This window comes from Anabrus simplex, chromosome 4 (assembly GCF_040414725.1).
Source record: "Anabrus simplex isolate iqAnaSimp1 chromosome 4, ASM4041472v1, whole genome shotgun sequence".
Classification (NCBI taxonomy): Eukaryota; Metazoa; Arthropoda; class Insecta; order Orthoptera; family Tettigoniidae; genus Anabrus; species Anabrus simplex.
The window spans coordinates 46,571,228-46,589,609 of record NC_090268.1 but is presented as its reverse complement, the minus strand read 5'-3'; the positions used below and the strand labels follow the sequence as shown (position 1 = coordinate 46,589,609).

General features: G+C 43.4%; 1 protein-coding gene across 1 annotated transcript in view; it reads right to left on the bottom strand.

Annotated features, from left to right (window-relative positions):
* Positions 1–18,382, bottom strand: part of LOC136871603 (peroxiredoxin-6) — a 149,665-nt gene that overhangs the window by 74,081 nt on the left and 57,202 nt on the right. Inside the window, exon 3 of the mRNA XM_067145054.2 lies at positions 2,847–3,064. Coding sequence (XP_067001155.1) covers positions 2,847–3,064 — 218 coding nt within the window. The remainder of the gene's footprint in view (positions 1–2,846; positions 3,065–18,382) is intronic.

The following is an 18,382-nucleotide window of genomic DNA, read 5'->3' as shown; positions in this document are numbered from 1 at the left end:
GTAGCCCACTGGTTTTCTAATTCAACATACTGTTGGTTAAGTTATTGCATCAGTCGGCTCACTTACTGTCCACATGTGATTGAAGTCTTGTACAACGATGTGACATACGAACTGAGAGAATACTGAGTTGTTCTTCCCAATATAAAACAAGTACTTTTGAGTGGTCATGAGCATGACTCACAGTCATAGGGCAGGCTAGAGTCGAGTTTAATTAATTGTCAAATGTCAACTAAGTTATAATACTAAGATTCATTAAACTAATAAATCGTATAATCTAATAGCCTACCTACTTACTAGCTACTTTAGAATTATGTTTTGACTATCTTTCTAACACAGCAAGTAAATCCATCTACTATTTAAACCTCCCTGTAAGAAGAGGACAGTGAATGCGAGTGGGTATTATTTTCAAATGAGAGTCCATTATAGCATACGATTCTTTCAGTGTACCATGGCTCTGTATGTATTGCTTCAGAGGAAGTTCGGCTCCCCGCCAATGTCCAGTGTACCGATAATGAACCGTGTGTGTGTTGTGTCTCACTGCTCCGTGACTGCGTACGATTCTTTCGGTGTGCCATGGCTCACTGTATGTGTCGCTGCAGCGGAAGCTCGGCTCTCCGCCAGTGTCCAGTGTGCCGATAAGGAGCCTGTTGTAACCAAGGTTGAGAACTACAAAACACAACTTTATTATTCGCTTCAAATGCAAAATACACTATTTACACAAATAAAAATGAAATTTAACTTGAAGCAAATGAATTAGGAATCTTGAGAAAGAGTCTATCTTTTGTACACTATATACAAGTTTACAGTATTTACATCCACTTCTATCTCGAAAAGATAGTCCTTGATATGAAAAGTCGATAGCCGAAAACTATCAGAAGTACTGACATAAATGTTTTGGAAAGTCTGAGTTCATAAAAGCAAGTTCAATGTTGGAAGAATTCTTACTTGGCGAAACCAAGGGAGCTTGCATCAATTAAGGAAATATGACGGTATGTAATAGTATGACTGGATATGGGCAGCGGAAGAGGAGCGGTGACCAGAGGTGAGACCTCGTACTGCCAGAAATTCAGTCCACCTGGTCGAAGCACATTTTCAAGAGGAGTAGCCTCCGTGCTCGACGTAGGGTGTATTCTGGAGCTGGACACCGGGGCAAGTGGGCATCAGGACAGGCTGGGAGTTCCTCTTTATAGTACACACACGACTGTTCAGGCACGCGCACTGAGGGCTGCGCGTCGAGGCTAGAAGAATGACACTTGGCGCGCGTGTAGCTGGCTGGCGGAGCGAGAAGGGAGCGCCGGACATACAACAGAGCCGTGTGTATCTTGTGTCTCAGTGAGCCGTGTTTGCGCGCGATTCTTTCAGTGTGCCATGATTCACTGTCTCGCTGCAGCGGAAGTTCGGCTCCCCGCCAACGTCCAGTGTCCCGCTAGAGAGCCGTGAGTACGCCACTCAGCACTGTCCGCTGGGAGTAAGCTGAATCGTGTGCCGTGAGCTCGCCGTTCCCGTGATTCGATTCACTCGGACACTTGAATGAATCGATACACTACTTCGAATCATGCATTCACAACATCTTCATACAGTACAGGGAATCTTGTGCGAAGACACTCTAAGACTCAGTACCGTGAGCGAGCCCTAGCCGCATTACGGCAAAGTGCTTGGTGAGAGACAGGCTCGCTGCACAGGCGACCGGACGAGCGACAATACCCTGAATAGATAAAAAAAAATCCCCTGTATGTATCGACCATTGCTATCTGTTGAGCGAAGCCTGTATTATGTGAGGCATGCAAGTTCGGTGACGGTAGCTAATTCCAAAGATGTTTCAAGCATTTCTAAATACAGTCTTAATTTTTGTTATTTAAATGCGATATTTCGGCTTTTATGCCAATATACACTCTGCTGAATAGTTATTTAGAGAACATTAAGTAGCCCTATCCCTATACCTCATGTGGTTTAGTGAACGGAATGGTCTTTACACCAAAAATTGGGGTATTTTTATAGGTTCTCAGAATGTTAAAAAAAATTATGACACTTCCATTTCATTCGATATTTCAACGGTTCTTCTTTATCTGTTTACCCTCCAGGGTAGGTTTTTCCCTCGGACTCAGCGAGGGATTCCACCTCTACCGCCTCAAGGGCAGTGTCCTGGAGCTTCAGACTCTGGGTCGGGGGATACAACCGGGGAGGATGACCAGTACCTCGCCCAGGTGGGCTTACCTGCTATGCTGAAGAGGGGCCTTGCGGGGGGATGGAAAGATTGGAAGGGATAGACGAGGAAGCGGGAAGGAAGCGGCCGTGGTCTTAAGTTAGGTACCATCCTGGCATTTGCCTGGAGGAGAATTGGGAAACCACGGAAAACCACTTCCAGGATGGCTAAGGTGGGAATCGAACGCTCCTCTACTCAGATGACCTCCCGAGACTGAGTGGACCCCGCTCCAGCCCTCGTACCACTTTTCAAATTTCGTGGCAGAGCCAGGAATCGAATCCGGCCTCCGGGCGTTGCAGCTAATCACATTAACCACTACACTACAGAGGCGGATACTGTTTTTTTTTTTCATAATATATATCAACAAGAACAATCCAAAAATTGTTTGCGGACCGATTCGCACCATAAATATAGCCCCAGGAGTTCATTACCTTATTTTCGCTTGTGGTCTTAAACTTTTGTTAGGTACTGTAAATTAAGATTAAGACGAATAGAGTTGAACTAGAAGAATTAACTGGAATAGGTTAAAATCCTCGTCTGGGCCAGGAATCGAACACGGCGCCTTGAAACCGACGGCCACTACGAGGACCATTCAGCCAAGGCGCCAACAACTGTAGATATACTCTAAATTGCCTGTACTTACTCAACACTTCTTCCTGTGGAGTTAGGGTAGAACATTGCCATCTTCACCTTGCGATCCGGTCCGATAATATACAGGGCCCGCACAGTAAGAGCTGCCTCTGGGTTGTAAATGTCCGACTCGTCGATCATGTCCAGGCGAACGGCTAATTCTCTGCGTTCATCAGCTATAATGGGATAGGGGAACTCAACTGGAATCCTCGAAGAGTACGACCTGATATCCTGAAAACAAGAAGTATACGATTCTGGTTTCAATTTAAAGGTTCTGATCCACCAATTTACATAATGATTGTCAGGAAACAAAACTATAGTTACATGGTTACGTATTGGTGAGGTATTGGTAGAGTCTATGAGAACGTTGCAAAATAGATGACTGACTCTTCTTGCATTATCAGTCTCCTAACATTTATTTATTATTATTATTATTGTACCGGGCGGTACACCTCTACACCGTTTATTTAAAAGTTGCGCCAGTTGAAACTCCTCTGCTGGAGGAAGTCTGAACTTTATTGACAGTATTAATTTTCTACCGTCTCAGAAGATGTCACCACGTGGAAAATTTTGAGTTTTTGAACTGTGTCATTTTTGATGTGTTTTTGTTTCGCTTGAAGGAAGAAGTGTGAACTTTCTCTTCTAGAGGACACTACTGAAGATCTACAATAGTGCAACCTAGTGCGGAGTCAAAGAACTATTGTTTTGGAGAAAATTTAATTTCAAGAGTTTGTTCTTTGTTAAATTTCTTTCTATCATTGTTTAAGTTGGCAATATTTACCCCTTTCTTCCCCTTGTTATGAATGTATCCAATCCCGAATTTCTTCAATTAATTTCTATCCAATCAGATGTATCTTCCCCAACTTGAATCTGTTGCGGGGTCCTATCCAATAAAGAGTTTGTGGGAGGGTGTTTTCTTTCCCCTAACGCCTAGAAACTTCCGCGAGAGTATTTAAACTGCTGATTTTTGGGTCTCTAAGCCACTTCTGTTCCATCTTTCAGTGTGTTAAGTACATAGCAGGGGGCGGGAAGCGCCTCTTTCTTCTCCAGCCGTTCAACACAAGGTAATGGCCGATTAATAACTTCTTTCTTTACTAGCTCAGCAGTTTAACTTTCGGGGCGGGTTCTAAGCGTTCAACCATGTAACCTTTTCCTAAAATGTAACTTCTCTTTTCATCTATTCTCTTGTAAAACGACATATTGGGATAGAGAGTGCTAACCCTCTCGAGCTCCCACTCACATTGTCTTGAGGTGAACTTATTTTCTCAACCTATTTTTCGTTAATGTAAAACAAATTGTTCTTTTCTTAAGTCACCTCTTTAGCATGGGATTAGCCCTTGTATTAACGGCCTAGTGCCAAGTAGGTCTTAATCAAAGTGTATTAGGAGTGCAAGTTCGCCTCCTCTCAAATTGTTATTTTAGAGGTCATTTAATTAACCTGCTTTTCTTTTAATAGACCTCAGTAGATTGGGTATTTTACCCCTGTGTTTATGTCCGTTGAGGACAACTTGAAGGTGGAGTTTGGTGTGGCCTGGGAGAGGCTTAAATTTTGAGAGCGAGTGGCTCTTTTGAAAATTCTGGGTTGTATGCCTCATGGAGGTTTTTGAGTGTAATTTGGAGCAAGGGCTCCTAGGTATGAATGGGGTTTTCTCCCCCTCTGTTAAAACTAGTATTTGGGGTAAAACTGAGCTGATTGCCCAAGCATTGTGAAGTCAGGGCGCGAAGCCCAAATTCTGTAAATATTGTAACTAACCCCTTTTGAATTGCTACTTTGTACCTGCCATGCTTGTTATTTCTTTGTTTTCGAAAAGAAAATATAACCTTGTTAAATTTTAAATTAATTTTACATTGCACTATAATTTCGTAGCTTGAAACCCATTCACACCCGCACCTTCTTTCACCTCTACCTACCACGGAAAAGTCCGTAACAAGTGGTAGCAGAGCGTGGTTGAATGGGTCTCAATTTAGCCCCTTTTGACGGCTAAATATTGTTTGTTCCGAACTCTAACTATTTTCCCAGTTGCTGGAATTTTTTGAGTTTTTCAAAATTGGTCTGTCATCATGCCCGGCCCTCGCGATGTTCTCCTTCTTAACTATTTGCGCAAAGAGGAGTTGATCTATGAATTAACTATCAGAAATGTGCAATCTGGAGGCACGGTTGCAATAGACACTAACAAACTTAGAGAGTCCCTTGATTTGCCCATTTCCATCCCCAATTTGGGAGAGAAAGAAATTGACGACTCTCTTTCCACGATCACGGAGAATATTACTGGGCTAGCTTCCGTAGTTAGTTTTTTTGATGAAAATGATCCGTCTCCTAATCAAATTAAGCGTGTGCAAGGCAGGCTATATCATTTTTCGAATAGGGTTAACGATCTGTTGTCTCTAAAACTGAATGATGTTCAGAGGAAGGAAGCTAGTACGCTCCTGGAAAATATTTCCGAATTATCTAATAAGGTCACTCAATTGTTAACTGGGGAAGTTCCTCCCAAATCTGATCAACCCACCATAGTGAATCCAGGTAGTGAGGAAGCGCCTCCCAAGGGAGAAGTTAATAGGATAACCGTTGCTGCTCAAACTATCTCTGCCCCATTGGACAACGAGTCTGAACGCCGTGCATCGTTGAGTAACATCCGTTCTGAATTAACTTCTTTGCCCCTGAAACCTCTACCTACTATGTCACCCGGGTTTAGCAGCTTGCCTCATCCATTGGCAATGTTGCTAAGAGGTATCTCTAAGTTTTCGGTCAACACCACCAGTGAAGTTATTTCTTTCTTAAGGTTTTTAGTTGAATTTCAGGATCATGCCCTTGTGTTTTCTCTTTCCCCATGTCAAATTTTGCAAATTATCTATCCTTATGCTATTGGGGTTCTCTCAGATAAAATAGTAAGAGCCATAGCTGAACAGTCATCTATCGAAGATTTCCATGCACATCTGCTTGCAAATTTTATTCCTGCCCGCGCGAGGTCATCTCTTATTCAGAAATACTATTATCGGGTACAGCGCTTGGATGAAAACCTGGCAGACTTCATCCAAGATATTAAGTTTTATACTAGGGTGTTTGCTCTCCACTTCCCTGAGGATCAGATCGTGCAAGCTATTGTCGAAGGGATTTCACCGCCCTACAGGTCATACTTGTGTTTCGCGGCGTGCCCGCAAACCTTCTCTGAACTTGAAGCATTGGCCGTCTCAGCGGAAGGAGTTAGATACGCCGATTCTTTGCGTGTCGCGAAAGAACCCCCGCCTTCCTTTAGTAACACTCGGCCGCCACCTCGCCGACCAGTCAATCCCCGTAAATGTTATGCTTGCGGGTCGCCTGACCATCTGCGCAACAAGTGTCCGCTGATCAAGTCAAGTGGGACAAGGAATGGAGCCGGGTCATCACAAGGCTGTTTTAAGTGTGGGGCCTTCTCACATATCGCCAAAAATTGCCCAAACTCAAATAGCACCCCCTCCTGCTCAACTTCTGGTGCAAATTCCACCGATGCCAATAATAAAAAGTGACTAGTGGCTTCGGCTGAGTCGACTAATCCATCTTCCCGAGACTCAGCCCCTAGTAAACAGATTGTAAATGCAGAGAACGATCAGCCTTCAAGTTCATCTTTTGAATGCCCTAAAGAATGTCTTAGGATTGCGGCGGATACCCCCGCACCTGTTCCTTTTCTTAAGATTGAGGTAAATAACGAGCCTATAACAGCTCTCTTAGATTCAGGTAGTGTTTGTTCGGTTATTGCGGCTGAATGGTATTCTAAATTGAAAACGGTTTGTAAACTTCCTGACTATGTCTCTTCTCCTGTTCAATACGTTTCGGCTAATTCATCTCCATTAGAAATTCTAGGTTCCTTACTGGTCAAAATTCGTATTTTTAAATTTACATGGAAAATTAAATTGTTTGTGGCTAAGCACCTGTCTTGCCCCATCATACTGGGAGCTGACTTTATTTCTCACACTGGTCTTGTGCTCGATCTCCAGTCTAGGTCGTGCACATTCAAATTTGCTTCTAGTTGTAAAATACCACTATTAAAGTGTAATTCTGTGTCATGTTCTTCTATTTCGCCTACCCAGGATGAGATGTTGTTAGACCTTAGACATCTACCTGAGGAGCAGGCTGATAGTATTCGCAAACTGTGTCAGTCGTTTCCCGAGGTGTTCTCTGATACTCTTGGTGTTACTGACCTTATTGAATACAAAATTGAGGTCACGGATTCGATTCCTGTCCGTTTTCCACCGTATAGGCTATCTCCACCCAAAATGAAGGCTCTGAGAGAAATCATCGATCAGATGTTGAAGGATGGTATTATTAGGCCCTCTAAGTCGGCGTATTCATCGCCTATTTTTCTAGTCCCGAAACCCCAAGGAGGCTTCAGGCCTGTCATTGATTACAGGGCTCTCAATCGGAAGGTGGTGTTGCAATCTGTGCCCCTTCCTGACCTTCATTCTTGCTTTTCATGGTTTCGTAAGGCCAAGTTCTTCACTATCTTGGACTTGAATCAGGCCTATAATCAAATTCCCCTTGCCGAAGAGTCTAAACATCTTACAGCGTTTGCCACGGACTGGAACTTATACGAATACAACCGCGTGCCTTTCGGGCTCCCCACGGGGGCAGCTGTGCTCACTAGGCTACTAGATAGGGTCTTCTCCGACATCAAATTCGAGTACTTATATCACTATTTAGATGATGTAGTATCTTCAGAGACTTTTGAAGAACACCTAGATCATCTGCGAGAAGTTCTCGATCGCCTTCGTAAGGCTGGGTTAACTGTTAAGTTGTCCAAGGTTGCCTTTGCTAAGCCCTCTATGTCATTCCTAGGGCATATTGTGTCACCCGATGGTGTAGCAGTCGATCATTCTAGAACACAGGCCATCCGTGATTTTAAACCTCCCAAGGACATTAAAGGTATCGCCAGGTTCATTGGTATGGTGAATTTCTTCAGAAAGTTCATTCCTAACTTTGCTAATAGAGCGGCGCCCTTAAACCTTCTTCGTAGGAAAGGCATCAAATTCGAGTGGGGACCTTCTCAACAAGCCGCTTTTGAAGACCTTAAATTAGCTCTTTGTAATGCCCCTGTACTTGCTATGCCTGATTTCTCGAAGAAATTCATCGTCCAAACCGACGCGTCGTCGTCAGCAGTAGCTGCAGTCCTTCTTCAAGAGACTGAACTAGGGAGGCGACCCATCGCCTATGCGTCTAGGACATTGTCGGCTCAAGAAGCCAAGTATTCCATCTATGAGCTCGAAGGTTTGGCAGTCTTATTTGCCTTAGAAAAGTTCCGTCTCTATCTGGAACACGTTAAATTCGACCTGGAGACAGATAATCAAGCCTTAAGCTGGGTCTTAGGTAGGCCGCGTCGTACTGGTCGTATAGCCCGCTGGGCTATTCGTATTTCCGCCTTCCAGTTTGATGTTAGACATATCAGAGGTACCGAAAATGTTGTTGCTGATGGACTCAGCCGTATGTTTCATAACGACGTAGAGACCCACGAACCGGTCGACAGTTCATCACCTTCCGAGTCCATACTATCTGGTGTTAATGCCATCTTAACAGATGCTCCCATGCTTTTTAGGGATATTGAGAAATACCAACGTGAAGATCCGACGCTGGCTCCGATAATGGAAACCCTTTCTTCTGGGGAACATGCTGTCCCTTATGTTCTGAGGAATGGTGTTCTATGTTGCCCTTCGAGGCATGATAAGTTGATGAAAGTTGTTGTTCCAGCGGTTCTTGTACCTATGATCTTCAAATACTATCATGAGACCCCATTGGGGGGGCATCTTGGAATCTTTAAAACTCGTGAAAAGATTCGTGAAAGGTTCATATGGAAAGGTATGGACGGTGAAATTCGGGAACTTGTAAAAGCTTGTAAATCTTGTTTGATCAGTAAACCCACCATGTCCACTAAAGTAGGCCTTTTGTCTTCTCATCAAGCGTCGCGCCCCATGGAACGCCTGTATATTGATTATGTGGGACCCTTCCCCCAGTCAAAGGGTAATGCCAACAAGTTCATCTTTGTGTGTGTAGATGGTTTTACAAGATTTTCCTGGTTATTTCCGACTAAGCTGGCTACCGCTCAGTCAACTATTACTTGCCTAAATTCTATTTTTGCTTCTTTTGGTCCGTGCCAATACATTGTATCTGATAATGCTAAGGCTTTTACATCTAATTTATTTCGTAAATTCTGTTTTGACTTGTCCATCTCTCATGTAACTACTTCCGCTTATTACCCTCAACCATCTCTGGCTGAACGGGTTAACCGTAATCTCAGGTCCGCACTTATTGCCTATCATCATGAAGATCATTCTAGGTGGGACACGTCCCTGCATTGGTTAGCTTTTGCTTTGAATTCGGCGGTTCATGAATCACACAAATTTACTCCAGCTTCTTTGATGTTTAAGTTCGTTCCCAACACGCCGCTCTCTAACCTCTGGTCTCTGAATGACATTCTGCCCGAGACAATAGATCCGGACAACATTAAAGATCTTTGGAAGAAGGCTAAAGCTAATCTTAAAGTATCTCATGAAAAGGTTAGGGAAAGGTATGATCGTGGACGGAGACCCACCACTTTGAAGGTAGGTGACCAGGTTATGGTCAAAAATTTTGTTCCCGCGGGCAAGCTTGCCCCCAGATTTCATGGGCCTTGTATCATTCTCGATTTTCTTACGCCGGTTACCTTATTGCTAAGTAATCCAGCCACCGAGAGGATATTTAGAGTTCACCTGTCCCAGGTGAAACCGGTGTAATTTCTGTGTTAACTTGCTTCATATTATTTTGAAAGGATATGAAGGTTATATTTTTTTTGAGTTCAACTTTTAAGGCATTCTGCCCCTTCTGTAATATTTTGGTTTTAGATGTAAGCCTTTTGTAAAACCTGCCCCGATCTGTTAAACTGCCATCCTGTCCTTGCCACGGCCATTACCACGCTCCCGTCTCCTGCTCCACCTTACACTGTGGCTTCATAATAGTAAATGCCATGGATATCTACACGCCGCTGGCCCCTCAACCTCTCCACAAGCCTGTACCCTCAAAAAAGATGATGGTCCAACACAATTCTGCCGCCTAGCTTTAATGTTTCAGCGCCCCCGCAGCCGCGCAGCGCCGTGCAGCGACTGGGGAGGGGGATGGGCCCCCTCCTCTCCAGCGAGGACGACATGTGCACGGCGAGCCGGAGCTCTCCTCCCGGACAAGGCTGATATGCGGCGCACGACCTGCTACATGCCCGCAGCCTGTATCTGTTCACCGCGGGCGCGGCGTACTTCAACACCTCTGCTCCCCTCATTGTGCGGGCGAGCGGTATCTCAGGGTACTTGAGGGGTCCGAGCGGCCTCCGTTGGACGCAAGCTGCAACGGCCGGTCTGGCCATCCGACTCAATCTACATCAACTACATGGACAGTCACCATAAGCAATAACTACACTTGGGAATTCAACAACAATATTTGGTGGACATTGCAAAATTTTTTCTTCACCTTTAAGTATTAAAAGTTTATCTTCAGAAATTCAAATTCTACAAACATAAAGACTTTCATTCACCTGCAACAACAACATTTTGAAACTGAATTAAGAAATCTTGTAAATGCTTCTGCTATCTATCTTCGTATCAACATCATTACTTGGACTTTGTTTCAAACTGATTTCATGTGTCACCCCTGGAGGAACTTTTGGGGGGGGAGGTCTGTACCGGGCGGTACACCTCTACACCGTTTATTTAAAAGTTGCGCCAGTTGAAACTCCTCTGCTGGAGGAAGTCTGAACTTTATTGACAGTATTAATTTTCTACCGTCTCAGAAGATGTCACCACGTGGAAAATTTTGAGTTTTTGAACTGTGTCATTTTTGATGTGTTTTTGTTTCGCTTGAAGGAAGAAGTGTGAACTTTCTCTTCTAGAGGACACTACTGAAGATCTACAATAGTGCAACCTAGTGCGGAGTCAAAGAACTATTGTTTTGGAGAAAATTTAATTTCAAGAGTTTGTTCTTTGTTAAATTTCTTTCTATCATTGTTTAAGTTGGCAATATTTACCCCTTTCTTCCCCTTGTTATGAATGTATCCAATCCCGAATTTCTTCAATTAATTTCTATCCAATCAGATGTATCTTCCCCAACTTGAATCTGTTGCGGGGTCCTATCCAATAAAGAGTTTGTGGGAGGGTGTTTTCTTTCCCCTAACGCCTAGAAACTTCCGCGAGAGTATTTAAACTGCTGATTTTTGGGTCTCTAAGCCACTTCTGTTCCATCTTTCAGTGTGTTAAGTACATAGCAGGGGGCGGGAAGCGCCTCTTTCTTCTCCAGCCGTTCAACACAAGGTAATGGCCGATTAATAACTTCTTTCTTTACTAGCTCAGCAGTTTAACTTTCGGGGCGGGTTCTAAGCGTTCAACCATGTAACCTTTTCCTAAAATGTAACTTCTCTTTTCATCTATTCTCTTGTAAAACGACATATTGGGATAGAGAGTGCTAACCCTCTCGAGCTCCCACTCACATTGTCTTGAGGTGAACTTATTTTCTCAACCTATTTTTCGTTAATGTAAAACAAATTGTTCTTTTCTTAAGTCACCTCTTTAGCATGGGATTAGCCCTTGTATTAACGGCCTAGTGCCAAGTAGGTCTTAATCAAAGTGTATTAGGAGTGCAAGTTCGCCTCCTCTCAAATTGTTATTTTAGAGGTCATTTAATTAACCTGCTTTTCTTTTAATAGACCTCAGTAGATTGGGTATTTTACCCCTGTGTTTATGTCCGTTGAGGACAACTTGAAGGTGGAGTTTGGTGTGGCCTGGGAGAGGCTTAAATTTTGAGAGCGAGTGGCTCTTTTGAAAATTCTGGGTTGTATGCCTCATGGAGGTTTTTGAGTGTAATTTGGAGCAAGGGCTCCTAGGTATGAATGGGGTTTTCTCCCCCTCTGTTAAAACTAGTATTTGGGGTAAAACTGAGCTGATTGCCCAAGCATTGTGAAGTCAGGGCGCGAAGCCCAAATTCTGTAAATATTGTAACTAACCCCTTTTGAATTGCTACTTTGTACCTGCCATGCTTGTTATTTCTTTGTTTTCGAAAAGAAAATATAACCTTGTTAAATTTTAAATTAATTTTACATTGCACTATAATTTCGTAGCTTGAAACCCATTCACACCCGCACCTTCTTTCACCTCTACCTACCACGGAAAAGTCCGTAACAATTATTATTATTATTATTATTATTATTATTATTATTATTATTATTATTATTATTATTATTATTATTATTATTTTGCTATTGGCTTTACGTCGCAGCGACACAGATAGGTTTTATGGCGACGATGGGATAGGAAAGGCCTAGGAGTTGGAAGGAAGCGGCCGTGGCCTTATTTAAGGTACAGCCCCGGCATTTGCCTGGTGTGAAAATGTGAAACCATGGAAAACCATCTTCAGGGCTACCGACAGTGGAATTCGAACCCACTGTCTCCTGGATGAAAGCTGACAGCTGCGCGCCTCTGACCGCACGGTCAACTCGCCCGGTTTCCTAACTTTTAACATTGGATATAGACGACAATCTGACACCATTGTCATTTTTTTTATCGTGTCACTGTAATGCCATTACCTGCGGTGAACACGATTCACATCTAGTAATGACGCTCCTGATGTGGCGGATGAAGGTATGCATTTCACATATCCATATCTAAAGACTTAATGAACATTATATTCTACTAACAGCAGTGATACAGTACTAATCTTTCTTTCTTTCTTTCTTTCTTTCTTTCTTTCTTTCTTTCTTTCTTAATCTGTTTACCCTCCAGGAAAGTGGAATCAGTACCAGACTCAGCAAGGGGCCACGTTGACATCAACGCACAATTAAAGCCCTTCGGTTTACCCCTTTCAGTCGCCCCTTACGACAGGCTGGAATACTGTGGGTATCTAGTTCGATGTCACCTGTTACCCCATAACTCTGGGTCATTTGGCATTACTGACACTCTGCTCTCAACATACAAACTGGCAGCATTCCAAGGCAAGGCTCCTTAGGTGAATAGTCAGGGTAGAGGCCTTCGATTCAGAGGTCCTGGGACCGGGCATTTTAACTGCGCATTCTTAATTCCTCCGCCTCAGGGACTGGGTTTTTGTGTTCGTCTTAAGGCACATCTTGATCTATATAAAAACACCACACTAATAACCACTACAGAAACACGCAGTAGTGAATATATCCCTCCACTTAGAGTTGGCGTGAGGAAGGGCATCTGGCCGTAAAACTGGGACAAGTCAAAGCCGTTCCGACCACGATAAATTGGCGGTAGGCGGTCACTATTGTATTGAGCGTTTCGTAGACTTACATATTAAATTGTCTTCGCTGTTTCAGCTAACCTCCAACTGAGCGCGCGCGAGTTCATACAGAGCCATCCTATAACAAAGTATGCATGTGACATCACATAGCACAAATGTTGCCCTATTTTGAAGTGTTTTTCATTAAAACTAGGTTTCAGATTTATTTATTTATTTATTTATTTATTTATTTATTTATTTTATTTATTTATTTATTTATTTATTTATTTATTTATTTATTTATTTATTTATTTGTTTATTTATTTATTTATTTATTCATTCATTTATTTATTTATTTATTTATTTATTTATTTATTTAGTTGTCCACCTCTATGGTGTAGTGGTCAGCGTGATTACCTACCAATTTCGGAGGCCCGTGTTCGATTCCCAACTCTCCCAAAAAAATTGAAAAGTGGTACGAGGACTAGAACGGGTCCACTCAGCCTCAGGAGGTCAACTGAGTAGAAGTGGGTTCGATTTCCAACTCAGCCATCCTCGAAGTGATTTTCCGTGGTTTCCCCACTTCTTCCTCAGGCAAATGCCGGGATGGTACCTACACTAAGGCCACGGACGCTTCCTTCTTTCCTTCCTTCATTCCTTCCTTCCTTGTGTACCCCTTCCAGTCTTCCCATCCCCCACAAGGCCCCTCTTCCGAATAGCAGGTGAGACTGCCTGGGCGAGGTACTGGTCCTCCTTCCTTTTTCACCCCCGACCCAAATTCTCACGCTCCAGGACACTGCCCTTGATGCGGTAGAGGTGGGATCCCTCGCTGAGTCCGCGGGAATAACCAACCCTGGAGAGTAAACAGATTAAGAAAAAAGATTTACTTATTTTTCAATTAATTAATTAATTAATTAATTAATTAATTAATTAATTAATTAATTAATTAATTGCCACATATAGCCTCCTGTTTAATTCTTCAATTGAGAGATTAAACACAATCATAAGTTAAATATTCTCGGCAATATAAAGCGTTCTACTCAAACACTAAAAGCATCTGATTATTTTTTTTTCCAGTGTACCCGTGGTCGAGGAACGTAAGTCTACCTTAAAAGGCCAAGAAGGAGAAAAAGAACGGCAGCATTCCAAGATAATCAAAGATTAAAATGACTATGAATATCAAAGGCAGTAGGTGATTTGTTCACAGAACTTCTTGCTTGTATTTTTATTACATACTTTGGCGCATTGTCCTGCATACTTTTCCCTTGTATTGGATACCATACTCTTCGTTACTTCTTATGTCTGTTTATACAGCGTTGCCAGACGTCCCGGATATTACGGGCAGTACCGTATTCGTGTTAAATGTCCCACGTCCTGGACAGTTCCTATCCGGGACGGCAAAAGTCCGTTATTTTGGACCTCGAGAGAAATACGCCAGTGCTTCCACCTCTGATAAGTACCAAGAGGTTTTCTTCTTTCTTTTAGATTTATTCACTCCTTGGTTTCTTTATCTGGTGTGAGTGTGAGTTCGTATATTTTTAAAATTGTTTTTATTTTATTTTATCGTTTGCATTTCTCTGGTTGTTCGTCCTAGCGAATAAGACGCGTAATAGCGGACAGCTACGTGAGGTAGTACGAGTCTACCGCATGTTCGTGTGAAATTGTCATTTGTGAGAAATATTATGTTCTGTTGATTTGATTAGGTCTGAGCTGTTCATTTCTGTAAATGTTTCTTCAGTGTCATGCAGAGATTTTTAAGAAAATGGCAAGAATGACAAGAAACTGTGAACAGCACTTCAGAGAAATGAAAATACAGTAGGGGCCTATATTAAAATTGAAAGAACTCGTATGGTCCGCCTCTGTGCTGTAGTGGTTAGTGTGATTAGCTGCCACCCCCGGAGGCCCGAGTTCGATTCCCGGCTCTGCCACGAAGTTTGAAAAGTAGTACGAAGGTTGGAACGGGGCTCACTCAGCCTCGGTAGGTCAACTGAGTAGAGGTGGGTTCAATTCCCACCTCAACCATCCTGGAAGTGGTTTTCCGTGGTTTCCCACTTCTCCTCCAGGCAAATGCCGGGATGGTCTCTAACTTAAGGCCACGGTCGCTTCATCCTCTTCCTAGTCTATCCCTTCCAATCTTCCCATTCCCCAGCAAGGCCTCTGTTCAGCATAGCAGGTGAGGCCACCTGGGCGAGGCACTGGTCATCCTCCCCTGTTGTATCCCCCGACCCAGAGTCTGAAGCTCCAGGACACTGTCCTTGAGGCGGTAGAGGTGGGCTCCCTCGCTGAGTCCGAGGGAAATGCCGACCCTGGAGGGTAAACAGATAAGGAGGAAGAAGAGCTGTTATGAATAATCAAGTAAACTAATTTTTTCCTATTTGTTTTACTGTACTTCGCCCCGTCAGACGATGTGATAGTAAAGGGCTAGGATTAGAATCGACCTTGGCCTTAAAACAGGCTACCTGCCTGGTGTAAAATGAGAAATTACGAAAAACCGTCTTTAGAGCTGCCGACAGTGGGGTTCGAACCCACCGTCTCCCGAATACAAGCTCATAGCTACATGACCCAAACCGCACAGCCAACTTGCTCGTTGCTGTAAATTTCAATGTGTATAAATCTTAAGGCATGCATTAATAAACTGCACTATGATGTCAACATAATAGTAAGCGTATCATTTTTAAATAAAGTTTAGAACTTGTAGAATACGAACCCGTTCATTTCCTCGATCGCACATCTGTCCCGTATTTTGATTTCAGGTATCTGGAAACCCGCGTCCTATAATTTGTAACCATGTATATCTTAATCGAGTCTTGTCAGCAACATCCATTTAACTAGCAGTTTTCACGATCAGAACCTTATCTGCAGGAATGTTAGTAACGTTGTTGTGTTGTTTTAGTAGCACCTGTCCTGTCGGTTTTGAGCACGTGGCCCGCCCCGGCTTCCCATGGCGACTCCACCTGCGGTAACACAGCGGCACCTGCCTTTGAATAATGTGATCCACTTCTCCGCGAACACAACGTGCCTGGCCCTTTATTGTTGAGCATCTGCAAGACGTCAGAGGTCGTTAGCACAGGAACCGGAGGAGAATTGGCAGAGATGGACTCTACTTACTGCACTAGATATCACTCCTTTTATGGAGGTCGCGTGCGAGAAAGCTGTATATTTATTATTTCACCTGTAAGTAATCTCCCTGATAAATCTTCAGCCTGGAGCAGTGCTGGATTAAGGTGTTTGGGGGCCCTGGGCTATTTAAAAATGTGGGCCCCCTTCTTCGTAACATCACGTAAGACTAGCATACTGAAGTCGTTATAGAACTACATCCACATAAATTGATGAATAGGGAAGTGTTGAAATAGACTGCAATTTTTCTCTATTTTTCATGTTAATATTTCGTAATGCCAAAACATATTTTACATTTGTCTCATCATCACTATCAAATCGACATACAAAGCAGAAGTTACGTTTTTTGGCACCACTAGGATATTTTCTATCCATTTTACAAGAAGATTACAGTTGTAACTTACAAATGGTTCAATAATCAGAGGTGAATTGAAAGTTCTCCTCCTGATGCAAAGATATGGTATAGCATGCGCAATCCACCGTGCTTCCCCTGTCCCCTCTCGCTCACTTCCTAGACCTCTTCCCCCTTTCCCCCTCTGCCCGTACTCGCAAGCTGCCAGATTTAAATTTTCGTCAACAATAACCTTTACAATAATTACAGTGCGTAAGTAGCGATGATTCGTGTCTCCGGACGGTAATTGATTCTAGCAGTGATGAAACACTAACGCGGACAGCTGATAAGAAGGAAGGAAGGAAGGAAGGAAGGAAGGAAGGAAGGAAGGAAGGAAGGAAGGGTGCGTGTTCGATATTTTGCGAGTGTAAATATTCGTATACATGCACGGAGGTGGAGCAGCAGGCCTTTTTATACAATTTTGGGTTCGGCCAAGGGCCGGGGCCCCTTGGCACGCGGGGCCCGGGGCTGCAGCCCCTTCAGCCCCCCCCCCCCCCCCGTTAATCCGGCCCTGGCCTGGAGGCTGGGTTGATCCTGAAATAACACCAGCAAAGGTAATGCGGTCATAAGGAAACCGCTAAAACTAATGGCGGCGACAAACTGTGGCGTACTAGGTGCGTGAGGTAGCTTGCTATTGCTGTCCGGATTCATGGTTAATTGGTTACCATACTAGCCTTTGTTCCAAGAAGTTCCCGAGTTCGATTCCCGACAGGAATTTTTTTCACTTTGACCAGCTAATTGAAGAACTTTCCTGCAAATGTCACTTCAGTAGAATGCACTCACGGTATCCTCTTCCTGTCGTAAGAGGCGGTAAAGGCGTGGGGGGATGGGAAGATTGGAAGGGATAGACAAGGAAGAGGAAAGGAAGCGGCCGTGACCTTAAGTTACGTACCATCCCGGCATTTGCCTGGAGGAGTTGGAAACCACGGAAAACAACTTTCAGGATTCGAACGCCCTCTCCTCAGTTGACCTCCCAAGGCTGAGTGGACCCCGTTCCAGCCTTCGTACCACTTTTCAAATTTCGTGCCAGAGCCGGGAATCGAACCCGGGCCTCCGGGGGTGGCAGCTAATCACACTAACCACTACACCACAGAGGCGGACATAAAGAGTTAGTATTTCAAATAATTAGTATTAGTCTAATAGTCACGAAATATAACTACAATGTAATGGGGAGTGCACCTCTTCCTGAGCATCCACAAACTCTAATGGAGAAGTAGTAATCTTGTCTCTAATAACTTGATATTTTATAGTCTACTCTAATGGCCTGCGTTGTACCGAAAGTAGTCAGTTACTTCTATTAGCTCTTAGAATAAGATGACTGATCGGTTAATAAAATTTAACCCAGGTAACGAAGATATAATGCTCTTTTAATGAAGGCATTACTGAAGATAAACAATACAATATGAAGTTCTTAAACCCCTTTCTGATTGGTTTTCAATTATTTGAGCGTTACTTTACAAGTTTTGAGAGGTAGGCTGAACACCTGCCCACCAGCTGCACCTTAAGGCAACCGACGCAAGGATTCAACTGTATTCATTTCTTCACATATTTCCTTCAAGGGACGGTTAAAATCACAAACGGTTTTGTAGTAAATAAATACACACATACAGTACATATATAGCCGGGCTGAGTGGCTCAGATGGTTGAGGCGCTGGCCATCTGACCTCAACTTAGCAGGTTCGATCTTGGCTCAGTCCGGTGGTATCTGGAGGAGGATGAAATACGTCAGCCTCGTATCTATAGATTTACTGGGGCGTAAAAGTACTCCTGCGCGACAAAATACCGGCACTCCGGCGTCTCCAAAAACAATCAAAAAGAAGTT